Genomic DNA, 15,455 nt, shown 5'->3' on the forward strand with positions numbered 1-15,455 from the left:
TGCAATTATAGGCAAAAGCCTTCAGTTATCCTGCTTTAAGCCAGTTCTTTTGTACACTTTCCTTCCCTTCTTCCCCTTATTCACTAGTCACTTTATTAAAGAATATTGGAAACGTGTGGTCACCCTTCCTCTTATATAGTAGACAACAAAGTCCCAACCATTTTTAAAGTGACAGCTCACTGCTTGATTATCCAGAACCTTCTTCCCTTATTTCCTGTATTAGTTTGCTAAGGCTACCTTTAAAAAGTACCACAAACTGAACAACAGAAATATATTGTGTCACAATTCTGGAAACTAGAAGTAGGAGATGAAGATGCTGACAGAGGTGATCCTTTCTGAGGGCTGTTTAGAGAGATTCTCTTCCATGTCACCTGCCTAGCTTCTAGTGGTTTGCAGCGTTCCTTGCCTTGTAGAAGCAGCACCCCAGTTTCTGCCTTCTTCTTCACATGGTATTCTGTGTGTGTATGTGTGTGTCTCCAAGTTTTTCCTTTTCATAAGGAAATGCCCTGTTGGATTAAGTCTCACTAATGACCTCTTTTTAACCTGATTAGTTTTATAAAAACCCTGTCTCCAAATAAGGTTACATCCTGAGGTATATTGAAAGAGTTAGGATTCCAGCATTGGAATTTTTGAGGAACACATTCTTCCTGTAACATTTACTTATTTTTCTCTCTATACTTTCCAATTAATAGATAGTTAATATTTTTTATTTGGTAGGTTCCTCCAAAAAATAGTAAATGGGGAGGGTTTTTTTTTTTTTTAAGATGTATTTATTTATTTCAGAAAGAGAGTGCACATGGGGGGTGGCCAGAGGGCGAGGGAGAGAGAGAATCCCAAGCAGACTCCCTGCTGTGCATGGAGCCTGATTTAAAGCTCGATCTCAATACCCCGAGACCATGACCTGAGCCAACATCTAAGAATTGGACACTCAACCGACTGAGCCACCCAGGCACCCCCAGAAGTTTTTAAAATCTGTATCTGTTGAGTTTCAGTTAGGGAATTGGAAATACTGTGGTGAGATATGACTAACACACAAAAAGGGAATATTATGTTAGTTTCCATTTGGAGTTGATGTGTATAATTTACAGAAGATAAAATTATTCAGACAAGGGGGAAGGTAGGTAGGATTTGGGCAGAGAGGGTAGTAGGAAGACATTCCAACTTCAGTAATAGCTTCAATAAGCGTTTAGAGTAAGAAATCCAAAGTAAGGAGACTGCCCTGAATCTGAAGAGTTCTGAATGGTGACAGCAACCTTATGAGAATATCCTTCACTTACTACTTCTTGATTTCGAGCACCTTATTTAATCTCTCTGTGTCTCAATTTCTTTGTCATTAATATGGATTTATTGTGATTAAATTAGATGTTTCATAGAAAACATCCTTGGAATGTAATAAATATTGAGTGTTCTCTATTATTTTTAAATTGACATTAATATTTATGTAAGGAAATGGTTGCACATATCTTACTGTAAAGAGTTAGGGCTTCATTTTTTTTTTTTTTAAGATTTTATTTGAGAGAGCATGAGCATGTGTGTTAGTGGTGGGGGTGGGGGTGGGGAGAGGGAGGCAGAGGAAAAGGGAAAGAATCTCAAGCAGACTGCACGCTGAGGCTCCATGTGGGGCTGGATCCTATGACCCTGAGATCATGACCTGAGTTAAAACCAAGAGTCCCAACAATTAACTGAGCCACCCATTTGCCCCAAGGTGAGGGCTTTAAATAGGACTGCAACTATTCTTTGTAGTGAATAAGGGGCAAATGGATATTTCAAAGAAAGAATCAGTGTGTGGTTCCTAATTTGAGTAAAAGGTATAAAGAAGATACCAAAAAAAGATAAGAGGGGAAACCACTGACAAAATAAGGAATGATAGAAGACAAAAGCAGTACAACTATTTTGTATTTGGAGAATGTTAAGGTAATAATAGTTAATCATATGGGGTAATTAGAAATCATATTGAAATTTTGGAAAGTCTTAGGCAGATGTGGATTTGGGGAGATTAAAAAAACAGGTTGCCCTCTAAGAAGTTTTCATTGATAGGGTCCCAGGACAGAGCCTTTTGATAACTGGGGAGTAAGAATGAGAAAATGAAAGCAACAGGCAGACAGGGAACAAATCAGGTAAACTAGAAGAGAAGTAGAAATGTTGGTGTTTCCAAAAATGAGAAAGCAGAGTTTAGGAAAAAAAGAGGCAATCAGAATTGTGCAATGCGGACCTGGAGGAAGTAGAAGAGAATGAAAACCAAAAAGAGACCCTTGGATTCAAATAGGAAGAAGTGATTAGTGACTATGGCAAGTAAAATAATGGTCCCGTAAAGATGTCCTAAATCTCATCTCAAGACTCTGTGAATACATTCTGTTACATGGCAAGGGAGTATTACAGCTGCTCATCAGATGACCATAAAACAGAGAAATTACCTGGGGTGGTCTGAGTGGGTCTGATGTTATCAGAAGTGCTCTTGAAAGAGAGATGCAGAAGAATATTAGAGTGATGTGATTTAGATGTTGAAAGATTGGAGCAGCTATTGTTGAGTTTGGGAATGGAAGGAGGCCATAAGCCAAGGAATGCAGGTGTCTGCAGTTGAAGCTGGAGAAGACAAGGAAACAGTCTCCCCTGAAGCCCGCAGAAAAAATACAGCCCTATCAGCACCTTTAGTTAAGCCCAGTAAGGTCTGTGTCAGGTTTCTGGCCACCAGAACTGTAAAATAAATAATAAATTTGTGGTTATTTTAAGGCACTGAACTTTGTGATAATTTGGTACAGCAGCAATAGGAAACTAATACAGTAAATAAATATTTGTAGAATTTTGATGGTGGTGTAAGGCAGTGAATTTGTTTTAAGATTTGATTTACTCTTTAATGAGTTTTCTCTGTTGAGAAAAAATGGAAAGCCAGGATTGTTAATTGCTGATCTAAAGTCTTACTTAAAGTACTTCTGAGAATGATATTCCAAAAATCTAGTCTCACTATGGTACACAAGTATTTTGTTCTATCTTTGCTATACCAAAGGCCAGGCTAACCATAGATGTGAACTTATCAGTAAGTTTAGAAATAGCCCATCCCTTCCTTTTGGTGCTGTTATTTTTTTTTTTAATCCTTATAATCAACTACATATACATCCCAGCCAAAGTCTGCTAACCAGGTTAATTCATTGTGATTGGGAACCAAATTATAAAATGATTTTGTACATAGTTATTGGATTTAATTCAGTTTTATAGATGAAAGAATTGAAATTCAGAGCAAAGAAGTGAAATGTGCTGTGTCATATTGCCATCATCCATCTGGCTGGCCTGAGCTCAGAGATCCTTTTACCCCCAATCTTTCTTTCTCATAATTACATTTCTAGGTCTAGCTTTGGGATTGGATTGCTTCAGAACTTAGATAACTCTATCCATCTTCTGAAGCAGTATGGAAGATGAGAAGGTGTTTTCCATCACTAATAAAAAGTTCCTCGAGCAACACAAAAAGAAAAATGGTAAAAACGTCAGACACTGTTGTAAACTTCTCCATAGTAGTAACTCACTTAATCCTTTTTTTTTTTTTTAACTACAGGTAAGACCCTGAGCCAGAAAAAGGCTACTTAACTTGCCCAAGTTAAGTACAGGGGCAGAGTGGATAAGGAGGGATATAACCCTCTACTTTTGTTTAAAATGTGATGCTTTTTATCAAACTTTTATCTTGAAAAATTTTTAAAGATACAGTGAGTTGAAACAGTAAATGAACACACCCATACGCTTCCTCTCAAGAATTCAAGAATTAACTTCCTCTAATTCAAGAATTATCAACATTTGCCACATTTACTTTATCTCTGTGTGTAGCCATTTGAAATTAGTATGCATCGTGACACTTCCACATCCGTTATATATGTAAAATGCATCAGTCCTATACAAGACTTCTGAAATCTTTACTTTAATTCCAATATTCACTAACAAAGTACTTAATATTTAGGAGAAGCCACAAAGAAGGGGACAGGATAGTTGAAATTGTGCACAAGAGTAGTTATTTTAAATATCTAATAGCTAGTTATGTGCTCAGCGCTTTGCCTGTATATAGTTCCTTAATTTTCAAGACAATTCTATGATGGAGGTAGTCTTATTATCCTCATTACAGATAACCTCAGAAAGGTAACTTGCCCAAGGCCACCCAACTAATATGTAGCAAAACCCCATATTAAAGTAGGCAGTTAAATATGTTCTTAAATATTTAAAACTAAGGATGCTGAAGTGTCATGATGCCTATCACCTTAGTGATCACAACGTAAGTGGAGATAAGATAAATGTGGCAAATGTGGATAGTTGTTGAATCCAGAAAGTGAGCATATGGGTGTTCATTGAACTATTCAAGTTCTCTGTATCTTTGAACATTTTCAAAATGAATTCTAGAGTTTGAGCTTTTCTACTTTGCGCCTTGGTAAATGCTTTGCGGAAAAAAGTATTTAAGCACTTTTGTTAACAAACCTTACGGGGAGATCACATTTAGTAGGAAATATTTACTTGGGTATCCAACTCCAAACCATTTTTAGTTTTATTTCGTTTAACTTTTTTTTTTTTTTTTTTTTAAACACCTGTAACCCAAATCTGGACGGAGCTAACGCTGTAACCGGAGTAAGGAGGCGCGAGGTGCGGGAGAACCGCAGGAGGCGATCGCAGGATGTTGCCTGCAGCCGCGGCCCAGTGAATTCTGGGAATTGTAGTCTCCCAGTTATCCAGGGCATTCCTGAGTAGAGCCTCGGGAAAACCTGACTACGCTCCCAGAAGCCTCCGGGGCGGCTCGCTAGGAACGCACTTCCTGGGAAGCTGAGAGAGAGACGCTCTAAGAAGCTCCTCAGTGTGGGAGAGTGAAGTGTCTTGGATGTGAGGAACAGGTAGGTGTGGTCAAGAATCTGATTTGGAGGTCTTTTGCATAAGTCGTTGAGGATTTTGTGTAAAATAGCTAAATCGAAGGGAATCAGGGACACCGAAAACTGCTGACCACCTCAGTGGACGTGAAAATTGAATGAAGAGATAATTGATAAGGCTTTAAAAAATTGTGTACACAGGAGTATGGAAATGTCGAGATGTCTTGCAGGAGCAGCCGAGGGTTTGGGCTTGGCCGGCGGAGTGTGCGGTGTGGAGCTGCAGGTTGCTATTTTTGAATCACCAGCTGGTTGTGTAATGATGACCTGCTCGCGGTTCAAACCCACTCAGTGTTGCAGGGGTGGGCTTGTTCCGAGAGCGGTAACAGTCACTGTTGCGGTCTCTTTCGATTGGCTCTGACCAGGAGAGCTCCCCCCGCTGTTTCCCCCTCTCTTTCGGCTAGCTCTGGTGCTCCTAAGGACAGGGCTCGAAGGAAAGGAAAGGCGAGGAAGGGGAGTGCGGGTTGCGCTGGAAGCTTGGTTTGCTTTATTCTGAAGCCCAAGCTGTGTGTAATCGGTCTTGGAAGGCGCCGGTTACCACGTTAGAGGAAGGCCAGACTTGGTAACCCCACTTAGAACGAAAGCTCAGGGATCCTAGTGTGAGTTTTTAATTGTAAAACAATGTTCCCTTAATTGGGAGTGACCAGTTATGCATGATACCAACTTAAGAAACATACTTTTAGAAAAGAAAAAAAAAATCATAATTTGAAATCTCTTCTGGGGAGACTGTTGAGGACGACATTCTGCATAATAATGGGGCCAGTGATAAATGCCTTAATCCAGGAAGTTCTCTGGCGTTTATAAGTTTGCATCCTCATCCTACCTATTGAGATAAATAGTACTTGAAAAGGAAGTGGTTGATGGTTAAAATAGATCTGTGGAAACATATTTAAATGGCACATTGAGCCATTGGTGGAACTGTAAACTCAAAAAAGCATTCTAGTTGCAAATTTTAGGACGCACAGTACAGATCAACTTAGCCTAGTTTTGTTATCAGTATCCTTCTAAAAAGTACAAAAGAAACAATGAATTTGTTTTACTTCCAAGACAACTAACTGCACAGGGTTTCCCTGGGCCTCCTTATTCGTCCTGGATAGAATCTAAAAAACCCATTATGTGTGTGTGTGTGTGTGTGTGTGTGTGTGTTTATGCGTGTATGTATACACACACACGTATTTATTAAAGAAGTACTGTATTTATTTATTTAAGTACTGTATTTATTTTTCCTATTTCTTTAGGCCCAGTCATCTCTTCTGTCTATTCAGATGTGCATATATTTCTTCTAAGTTGATTAAAGTTGATTTAGACCTGTCAAGTACCTCAAAGAGTAAGTACATCCTTTGATTTTACTCCTTTTCCTTTTTCCACTGTATTATCAGATGTCATGTTTTTCTGTTGTTCAAGAAAATGAAGTTTTATGATAGACCTCCTTTGTGAGAGCAGTGATTGATAACTTGTAGTTTTTAAGAAAACTCAATTACAGGTAAAAGGGACTGCTCATCTTACCATCAAGAAGTAATGTAGTTGCTGTTACACATGTCTTCTCATATAACTATTCCGGATTATCCCTGAAAAAATTACACAGTGGTGGGTCTGTGAATTCCTAAAGCTGTTAGGTATTATTCCTGCCTCAGACTTCTTTGGATGCTATTCAAAACCACAGGACAGGTATCTTTTTTAAAACATTTTTATATGAAAATGACATATTTGATAACCTTTAACTGTGTATCAAATTTTATCCATCTACTTCTAAAAATCACCATGAAATAGATAGATGACAAATGTGAAGTGCTTGTTTTGAAACAGAGTGCTTATTTGATTTGGTCAGTAACTACGCCATAGAGAGTGCTCTGTTATTAGTGTTACATGGCTGTAATCATCTGTGATTGATTGCTGAGGTCCAGAAGAAAAGCACATTCCTAGCTAAAGAAAATAAATAAGCCTACTAATAATCATTATAAACTTAAATTTCTGACCATATTCTGTTTTACAAAGGGCTTTACTATTCATGATCTTACACACACCTTGGGGAACATTTTACAGATGAGATATTTGAGGTTCAGAGGACATAGATGCCTTGCCCAGTGTGTAAATGGTAGGTTGTGACTGGCATTTGGGTCTTTGATTGCCTGGGCTATAATATCAAGTTGCCACTCACAACAAGCCCAGATATCTGTATATCTGACCCAGCTTAAGGCTCTTGCCTAGTTTGTGTTCAAGAGTGCTACTTAGATTTGTTAGTGTATTCTTAACCTGGCACATTTTCTACAGTTCCAAAAAGAGATTTTCGTATGGCAAAAAGATGTTTATCTTTTTTCTCCATTGCTGTATTAAAAAGAAAATACAAATACAAATATAATAAATTGTTTTGCTCTATAAATAGTATTGTTTGGATAAACAGAAATTAATTTGATCTATTAACCTGTTAATAAAAAGAGGGAGTATATCCAGTAGTAACAAACCTATTGAGTTGAAAGCATGAGAATCAGCACAGGTATAATTGATTGACTCCTTGCCACTGTGAAAGTTAACTAGTGTTGCCAAACTTAGTTACGTATTTTCTCAGAAGAATAGTGTTTATGTAAATACTTGGGAATGGTCTCATTTTTAGGGAACTGTTTTAGGGGAAGAAAATGAACTTTGTTTTAAATAATGGGAGAGACTGGCTAATAACGAATGGAAAGTGGAGGGCATGGTCTAGAAGCAACTTGGAGGCTGCCAAACACAGGATATGAATGAATGAATGAATGAATGAATGAATGAATGAATGAATAAGAAATAAAGCAGGAAAGAAAGAAAAGAAAGAAACTGATAACAGAGCAGATTTGTAACTTTCTCTCTGGATCCTGACCATACCCATTTGGACCTTACATTTGTTTGTTTGTTCAGGTATCTAACAAATCAAGTGCCTTCTGTGTATCAGTGTGGGACACAGTGAATAAAAGAGAAGGCTCTCTGTCATCCTGGAATTCAGTCTAGTGAGAAAGATAAATACTAAACAAGGAATTATAGGCATATAATCACTGTTCCCAAAGAGAAGGTAAAAAGGTGAATTCAGAGTGTATAACCAGGGCTGGGGGAAGGTTAAGAATAAGGGAGGAGAGAACAGGTTTAGGGCCAGCCTCCCTGAAAATTAGAAAAATAAATACCTTTTAGGTAAGCAAAGAGTAGAATGGAATTAAAGTTCTAGAAGGAAAAATAGCATGAAGTAAAGTCCTTAGCCAAATATAAAACTACAAAATTTTGAAAAGTTAGAAAAAAAGCAATATGGCTACTTAGTCTGTAACATGTTAGATGGGAGAGTGACACATAAGGAGATTGAGAATTTGAATTTGATAGGAACTGATGGTGGGATTTGAATCTTTGGGAGCCATGGAAAAGTTTTGAAATTTAGAAACTGTATTCCGAGGGAAATAGGAAGGCACTGAAAGTAAGAGATGTAGTGAGGGGCACCTGGCTGGCTCAGCTGGTGAAGCATGCAACTCTTGATCTCCAGATTATGGGTTTGAGCCCCACAATGGCTCTAGAAATTACTTAAGAAAATTAAAAGAAAGAAAGAAAGAAAGAAATATAGTGAAATAATCAGATTTGCATCTGAAACAATTATTTTGGGTTAAAAATTAATTGGTGTGGGACAAGAGTAGAGATCTTTCACCCTCTTAATATGAACAAATAATAATCTGAGAATCAGCATTATTTTCAGTTTTAAATCACTAACTATATTCCATCTCCCTATGAAATGATTTCTCATCCCTCTAGTGAGATACGTGACTTACCAGATCATGCAGATGTGGAGTTAAGAACAGGTCATAAGGAAAGTAGCCAGAGAAGGTTATAAAGAGCAAGGACATTAATTCCAGCACTGAGATTGAAATTAGCTAAAGAATTGAGGTTAATAGTATTTCCCTTCTGAAGAAATGTCCTGGTATCCTTGTTGGCTGTGTAAATTAGAACTTTCAGTCAGTCTCTGGGATCTGAGCTAATGATGCTTCAGTAACCCTTGATTCTGAAGTAAATATTGACCTATCTCTGCTCATTAGTGTCATTTGATAGTCTATGATCTAAGAATTACAGGAATTTATTTATAATAATAAAGTCATTCATTCTGATCTTGTTTATCATCCCCTTTTCATTGTAGGAATTAGTGGTACAAGGCACCTTGATTGGAGAACTCTCAATTTTATTGATACTCCCAAGTTTTTACCTCTATCTCTGAAAGCAAGAGGGAATTTATGATTGGGATAGAACTGTGAATACATTGTCTAAAGGAGTTCTGAAGCTTTGAGAGAAAGAGAGGGAACCTTTTTCTTATGTCTTCACAGCTTTAATCAAATCATCATTCTCTTTCATTGCTTAGTCTTTCTCTAACCCTGGATGATACATTTTTTATAAACAGGTACTTTATTGGTTCACTCTGCTTGATATTTAACAATTACCCATTAACATATAGTAATTATTTAGTTGATTCACTCTCAGCATAATTGACTCCTCATAGAACAGCATATTCTTTCCCTCACTTTGATTGTTAACACATTGGAGCAGGTTCCAGATCTTAGTATGCTCAGTTGTTCCAGAGCCTAACAGTATTTTGCATGTGCTGGATACTCAGTAAATACCTGAGTTGAATGAATTGATTGATTGAATGAATTACTACTTGTTAATAGCTACTTCTTTGTCCAGTTCTGCATTATCAGTAGCCTACCTTTGTGAGTTACTATGGTCTTGGAACAGTGCCAGTATTCATTTATTCAAATATTCCTAGAATGACTTACATGCTAGGCACTGTACAGGTTGCTAACAGCATATGGGGCAGACAGGTAAGTGAGCAAAAACTAGTAAGAAGCCACATTTTGGAGGTTGACATCATTAGTAGCCTTTTCCAGCATAAACATCCTCAAACCTGAACCACAGTATCCATACTGAAACAAGGTGGTTGGTTGCTAAAATTAAGCAAGATAGTTTTTCTCCCTATTTTGCATGAAAAATATAAATTACGACTACAATTCCTTTGATTTGTTTTTATCTGTAAACAATATATTTGTAAGTAATTGCTACTCCTGGTAATATTGACAGAAGACAACATGATAAACAAGTAGCAAATTAATATTAATGGAAAAACCTAAAACTATGCCTAACTTGAGGACTTTGAAATATGGTTCACTTGTACTTAAACTGATTTTATATTGTACAGTTATATATGTATGCATATACCTATATATTTTCTGCTAGTAAAATTATTCCTAGTTTACATGACCAGATTAAATATGCAAATATGTTGTTTTCTAAAGAAAAAAAATGAACCTTCCCATTCAGACACATTTTGATCAAATCCTAACCCAGTTTAGCATTTTGATCTTCTTTCTGGTCCCTGAACTCCTGGAAATGCTATTCCACCATCACAGCAGATAATATTTGACTTTGCAGATGGTCATAGGTAATTTGGACACATACTGTATTCAGAAACAATAATATTCTCAACCTTTTTCCTTCATCATCTGACTAAAAAAAGTAAATGTACTACTTTATTGGTCTGTTGTGTTGCCTCATTGGGGGTGTGATAGAAGGCAGAGAAAACACACTTGAGTGGTGTTTGGAGAGTGCATTTCAAACTCTTAAATTAAAGCCAAACTAGATACTGGTCTTTATACTTTGTCACATGCAGAAAAAGAACACAGCCTTTTAATTTGGAATGAAAGAAAAGCCTGGCTACTTTTTTCTTTTTCTTGCAATAGTGTTAATAGAGATAGGTTGTCATTACTTCAGGAATTTGTGCTTTCATCTTATATGAGCAGTAATGGTATAATAACCAATAACCACAAGTGTAATAACTTGAAAAGCATGCAAGTCATCTTGAATCAGCCAGGAAATAGTTGAACAGAATCATTTCAGGTATCTTTGTTCTCTTCTTTTCATTTGACTGACTCACTGGAGAGTTCATTTACATTTTGTAATTATCTAGTATGCTAGTATATAGGAATGAGATGTTGGTTTTTCTTACTTAACATTTATTCAGCAATATTCTTTAAACTGCTCCAATGTGCCAGGCACTGAGCTGGTCACTGAGTGCTAAAAAGTAGTTAACATTTTAATTGCTCTTACAGTGTGCCAAACATGTTTTAAGAGTGAACAGTGTATATTAACTCACTGAATACTTAACTCTGTAAGCCAGGGACTGTTATTTTTCTCATTTTACAGATGAGGAAAAGGAATCACAGAGTTCTATAGCTGACCCAAGGTCACTTGGCTAGTAAGGAAGTGGGGATTGGAACCTAGTCAGGGTCCTCCCTCAGCCAGTCTCCTGTCCTGTGTGATCCTTCTTTTCTTACATATTTGTCTTTTCTGAGCCACCTTCACCTCAGCTTCATGCTTGTTTCATTTTACATTCACATGAGCATTGGAGGCTGAATTTGTGGTGTTTGTTGTTGATGGTTGATGAGTGCTCTGACTCTATGTATTTGAGTGGCTGACACAGGAAAGTATTTGGTAGATGTGTGTTGAATGAGTGATTATTGACAATTGAGAGACTCATATGTGATGTTAAGAGGATTTGAAAGTATTTTGATTGTTCCTCTGATTTGCTGGGAAATAAAATATTCATGCACAATGACCTCAGATCTTTGGTTGTTCCCTGACGCAGCCACTGGCAGCCAATAGGTGAGTGCTCCTGTGCTCTGCTGTCACATGCACATGTGTTTATATACCTTCATATTGTACACAGGAAACAGGGACAGACTTTCCCTCTTTGCATTGACGTCATTAGTTGTGCTGCCAATCAGCACCACCCTTCCTGCTATGCTCTCCTATTGTCCCCTCATGATGTGTCCTCTTGTGTGTCACCCCCCAGTCTGACTGACAGTACTGCACAAGCCTGCCTGCCATGGGCTGTCGGGATGTCCATGCAGCCACAGTCCTCTCCTTCCTGTGTGGAATCGCCTCGGTAGCAGGCCTCTTTGCGGGGACTCTGCTTCCCAACTGGAGGAAATTACGACTGATCACATTCAACAGAAACGAGAAGAATCTGACTGTGTACACTGGCCTGTGGGTGAAGTGTGCCCGATATGATGGGAGCAGTGACTGCCTGATGTATGATACTACTTGGTACTCATCAGTTGACCAGCTGGACTTGCGGGTCCTCCAGTTTGCCCTGCCTCTCAGCATCCTGATTGCGATGGGTGCCCTGCTGCTCTGCCTGATTGGAATGTGCAACACGGCCTTCAGGTCCTCAGTGCCCAACATCAAACTGGCCAAGTGCCTGGTCAATAGTGCAGGCTGCCACCTGGTGGCCGGGCTGCTGTTTTTCCTGGCAGGTACTGTGAGCCTCTCCCCTTCCATCTGGGTCATCTTTTATAACATTCATCTGAACAAGAAGTTTGAGCCAGTCTTTACATTTGACTATGCAGTGTATGTCACTATGGCTAGTGCTGGGGGCCTGTATATGACTTCCCTTCTGCTGTTTATTTGGTACTGTGCATGCAAATCTTTGCCTTCTCCGTTCTGGCAGCCACTGTACTCCCATCCTCCCAGTATGCATACCTACTCACAGCCCTATTCAGCACGCTCCCGCCTCTCTGCCATCGAAATTGACATTCCAGTAGTTTCACACACCACCTAATGTGGAAATAGTTAGTTCTCAGAGAACACTTGTAGCCTCACATTTCCCTTGTACAAGGACCCACATACGTTTTCCTTTGTTTCTGACCAGTCAATGAAGCCAAATTTGTATATGCTGGTAGAATGAAGTGCTGCTAGTTTTATGAAAAGTACATTATTTTAAATGTGAATCATTTTATCTTGCTTCTTATGATAGAAAGATTTTTAACCTCTATATTGATATCTAATCAGTTATTCAAGTGGAAAGGACCCGTGTCTCAGTTGAGGTAATTTAGAGCAACATGGTAAAGTAAAATATGAAGACTAAGAGAGGCTATTATACGTGATCTTTATGAGTATTTTAGAAAGTGTATTGTCCTTTTTATATAATACCTTAAACTGGGAAAAAAGGGCAATTTCAAATATAAGAAATTTCTTTCAGGTAAGTGTAATATTTTAACAGTAGTCAGTCTACCAGCTTAAGGCTGTAACTTTTCTTACTTCTCTCTCGGGGTTAATTATATAAAACAGAGTTTCATATTTTGAAGATACTTTCTTTTGTGCATTCCTTATCTTCTACCTCATGGCAGTGTTTTAAAAAAATGCATTTTAAGTGATGTCAGAGAGAATAAGCATAACATTTTAAATAACTACTAGTATGGATAACATTTAACAAAATTTCAAAAGTTAATGATTCTATAAATTGTATTATTAGAGTTAAAATGGGCCATGTGATGAATCGGTGCTTCCCCTCTGTGGCAGAAAAGCCTTTTTTTTTTCCAGATAGCATCCACCAAGTAGTACTCATGGCCTTGTATAATCTCTTAGTGACAAAGAAAGAGGCCCAAGTGGTTTGTTCTCTTTTAGACAGTGGTAGGGGACAAGCATCTATTCTTCACTGAAAACATCAGAGATTCATTCTGGTGGACTGCCTTTTGAATGATGAGTGAAGTAAGTTATGGCTTCACCTTGACCACATTCACTCTTGATTCAGTTCCTGCCTTCGTCACTGGTTATTTCCTTGAGCATATATCTTTGCTCCACAATTTAGTGGGTGCTATAGAGGATACATGAAAAGTATGAAATCCGGTTCCATCCACTAAGAAATTTTAATATAACAAAGAAGATCAAACTGTTACCTAACAGTTAGGAAACAGTCTCACTTTATTGGCAGGTGGTCTTAATTTCTCAGTCATTGATCAAGGAATAGATTTCAACTATGACTTTCTGACAGGCTTATTGTACAATATCAGCAATATTCTGGAACTTAGAAATTCAATTCATTGGATCTTTTAGAGCACCTACATTAGCCTAGACACTATAATAACACTATATCAGATTCATGGGAATGGGCAAAAGTGGTAAAGAAATTAAATTGTTCCCTTTTACCTCTGAAAGTATGATGATGTATTGAAGAGGAAGGAGTATTTAAAATCTCTTCTAATGGGGTAACATTTAGATGCACCAGTGTTAACACTAAAATGAATTCTTAGAAATTCAGGGATATTGGGTCTTTACCCTTATGAAAATTTGAGCTGCTGACTTAATTGGTATACTTTGCTACACATTAGCATTATGTTCATAAAGTTTTTTTATATTAACCATTACAAATTCCAAAAACCACTAGTTGCATGGTAAACAATTATTATGCCTCTTTGCAAATCTGGATATGATTCTGGTACTTCTGTGGATATAAGTACTACTTTTCTTTTTTTTTTCCTAATTACAACACTAGTTTATGTATATAGCAAATAATTCCGTTGTATAATTTCTAAATGCCATTAGTATAAAGCATGCAAAATTATGGTTTTTTTTAGTTCTAGCTTCTGATTACCTTCAGTTCCATTCCTTTTTACTCTTCTCAGACATAGCTGAATCTTGATCACTCCAAAACAATGGCAGGTTTAATTTTAAGATTAATATTAGTTTCCTCCTTTGCTATTTAATATCAGCCCTCTCTCTCACTAAATTTGTCCAGAAGTGTCAAGAGTTCTACCATCTTCCTGTTCTTAGTATCAACATTGTTAAAGAAAAGTAGACTCAGCCATTAATACACTAGACAGGTTTTAGTCCATGAGATCATAAATATAAATGTGAAGCTTTTTCTATAAGCATCTTTTGCAGTCTTTCATAATCTGTAGTCTAAATTAGTATTTACTATGGTTACACTAGGCAAAAGAAACAGATGTTTCCCTTATTGTCTTTAATATTTCACATTTGCCCTCAGTAGCTATTTTTCAAAGCCATCAAAGGAAAGCAAGTATTTAGTCCTTTTTAGTAATTTTTGAGCACTCATCAGGCTATCATTGTGATGGGGGATATGTTTTTTGTTGTAGTTGCTGCAAGCTATTAATGTTAAGGGCCTTTTATGAAAGCCAGCTTGAAACAAACCTCAAATGTGGTATCATGCACCCGATTTGGTTTATCCAGCCATGGGAGAAAAAACAACAACAAAAAAAACAACAACAAAAAAAACCCTCTGAGTTTCCTTTACTTGTAATTATACACTATAATAGATAATGTTTGTTGTAAACTGCAATGTAAAACCTCAGTGAAATTGCACTGTATATCTTGGTGTTTATTAAAAGATGTATTTTTACAAGTTTTTGTTTCTATCCTTTTCCTCAATGCTTTAAGGTAAAATATTTTGAGGGGCATGTGGGTGACTTAGTTGGTTCAGTGACTTTAGATTTTGGCTCAGGTCATGATTTCAGGGTCATGAGGTTAGGCCTGCGCTGAGCATGGAGCCTACTTAAGATTCTCTCCCCTTCCCCCCACCCCTCCTCACACGTGCACTCTCTCAAAGTAAATAAATCAATAAATAAACTATTTTGAGAAATGTTTCTCAAATGTGTGTAAATTGAAGAAGATATAACCCCATTTAAAGCCTTATAGAATAGAATTGGAAAGGAATTAGAAAACATGGATCTATTATTCCAGAAGCATCAAGACCCTTTATCCATTTCTAAGAGTCGT

At 37.4% G+C, this 15,455-nt stretch overlaps 1 protein-coding gene across 1 annotated transcript; it reads left to right on the forward strand.

Annotated features, from left to right (window-relative positions):
* Positions 1-4,615: 4,615 nt before the first annotated feature.
* Positions 4,616-15,081, forward strand: CLDN12 (claudin 12). The gene is made up of 3 exons (XM_004739692.3): positions 4,616-4,859; positions 6,128-6,216; positions 11,734-15,081. The coding sequence occupies exon 3, from the start codon at positions 11,767-11,769 to the stop codon at positions 12,499-12,501; it is 735 nt and encodes a 244-aa protein (XP_004739749.1). The 5' UTR covers positions 4,616-4,859; positions 6,128-6,216; positions 11,734-11,766; the 3' UTR covers positions 12,502-15,081.
* The last annotated feature ends 374 nt before the right edge of the window (positions 15,082-15,455 follow it).

Source organism: Mustela putorius, unplaced genomic scaffold (genome assembly GCF_011764305.1).
Source record: "Mustela putorius furo isolate JIRA1106 unplaced genomic scaffold, ASM1176430v1.1 tig00003845_pilon_pilon_pilon, whole genome shotgun sequence".
Taxonomy (NCBI): Eukaryota; Metazoa; Chordata; class Mammalia; order Carnivora; family Mustelidae; genus Mustela; species Mustela putorius.

What these genes read in the sequence shown, in the direction of transcription:
- CLDN12 (XM_004739692.3), top strand. Translation starts at nt 11,767, where the DNA reads ATGGGCTGTCGGGATGTCCATGCAGCCACAGTCCTCTCCTTCCTGTGT.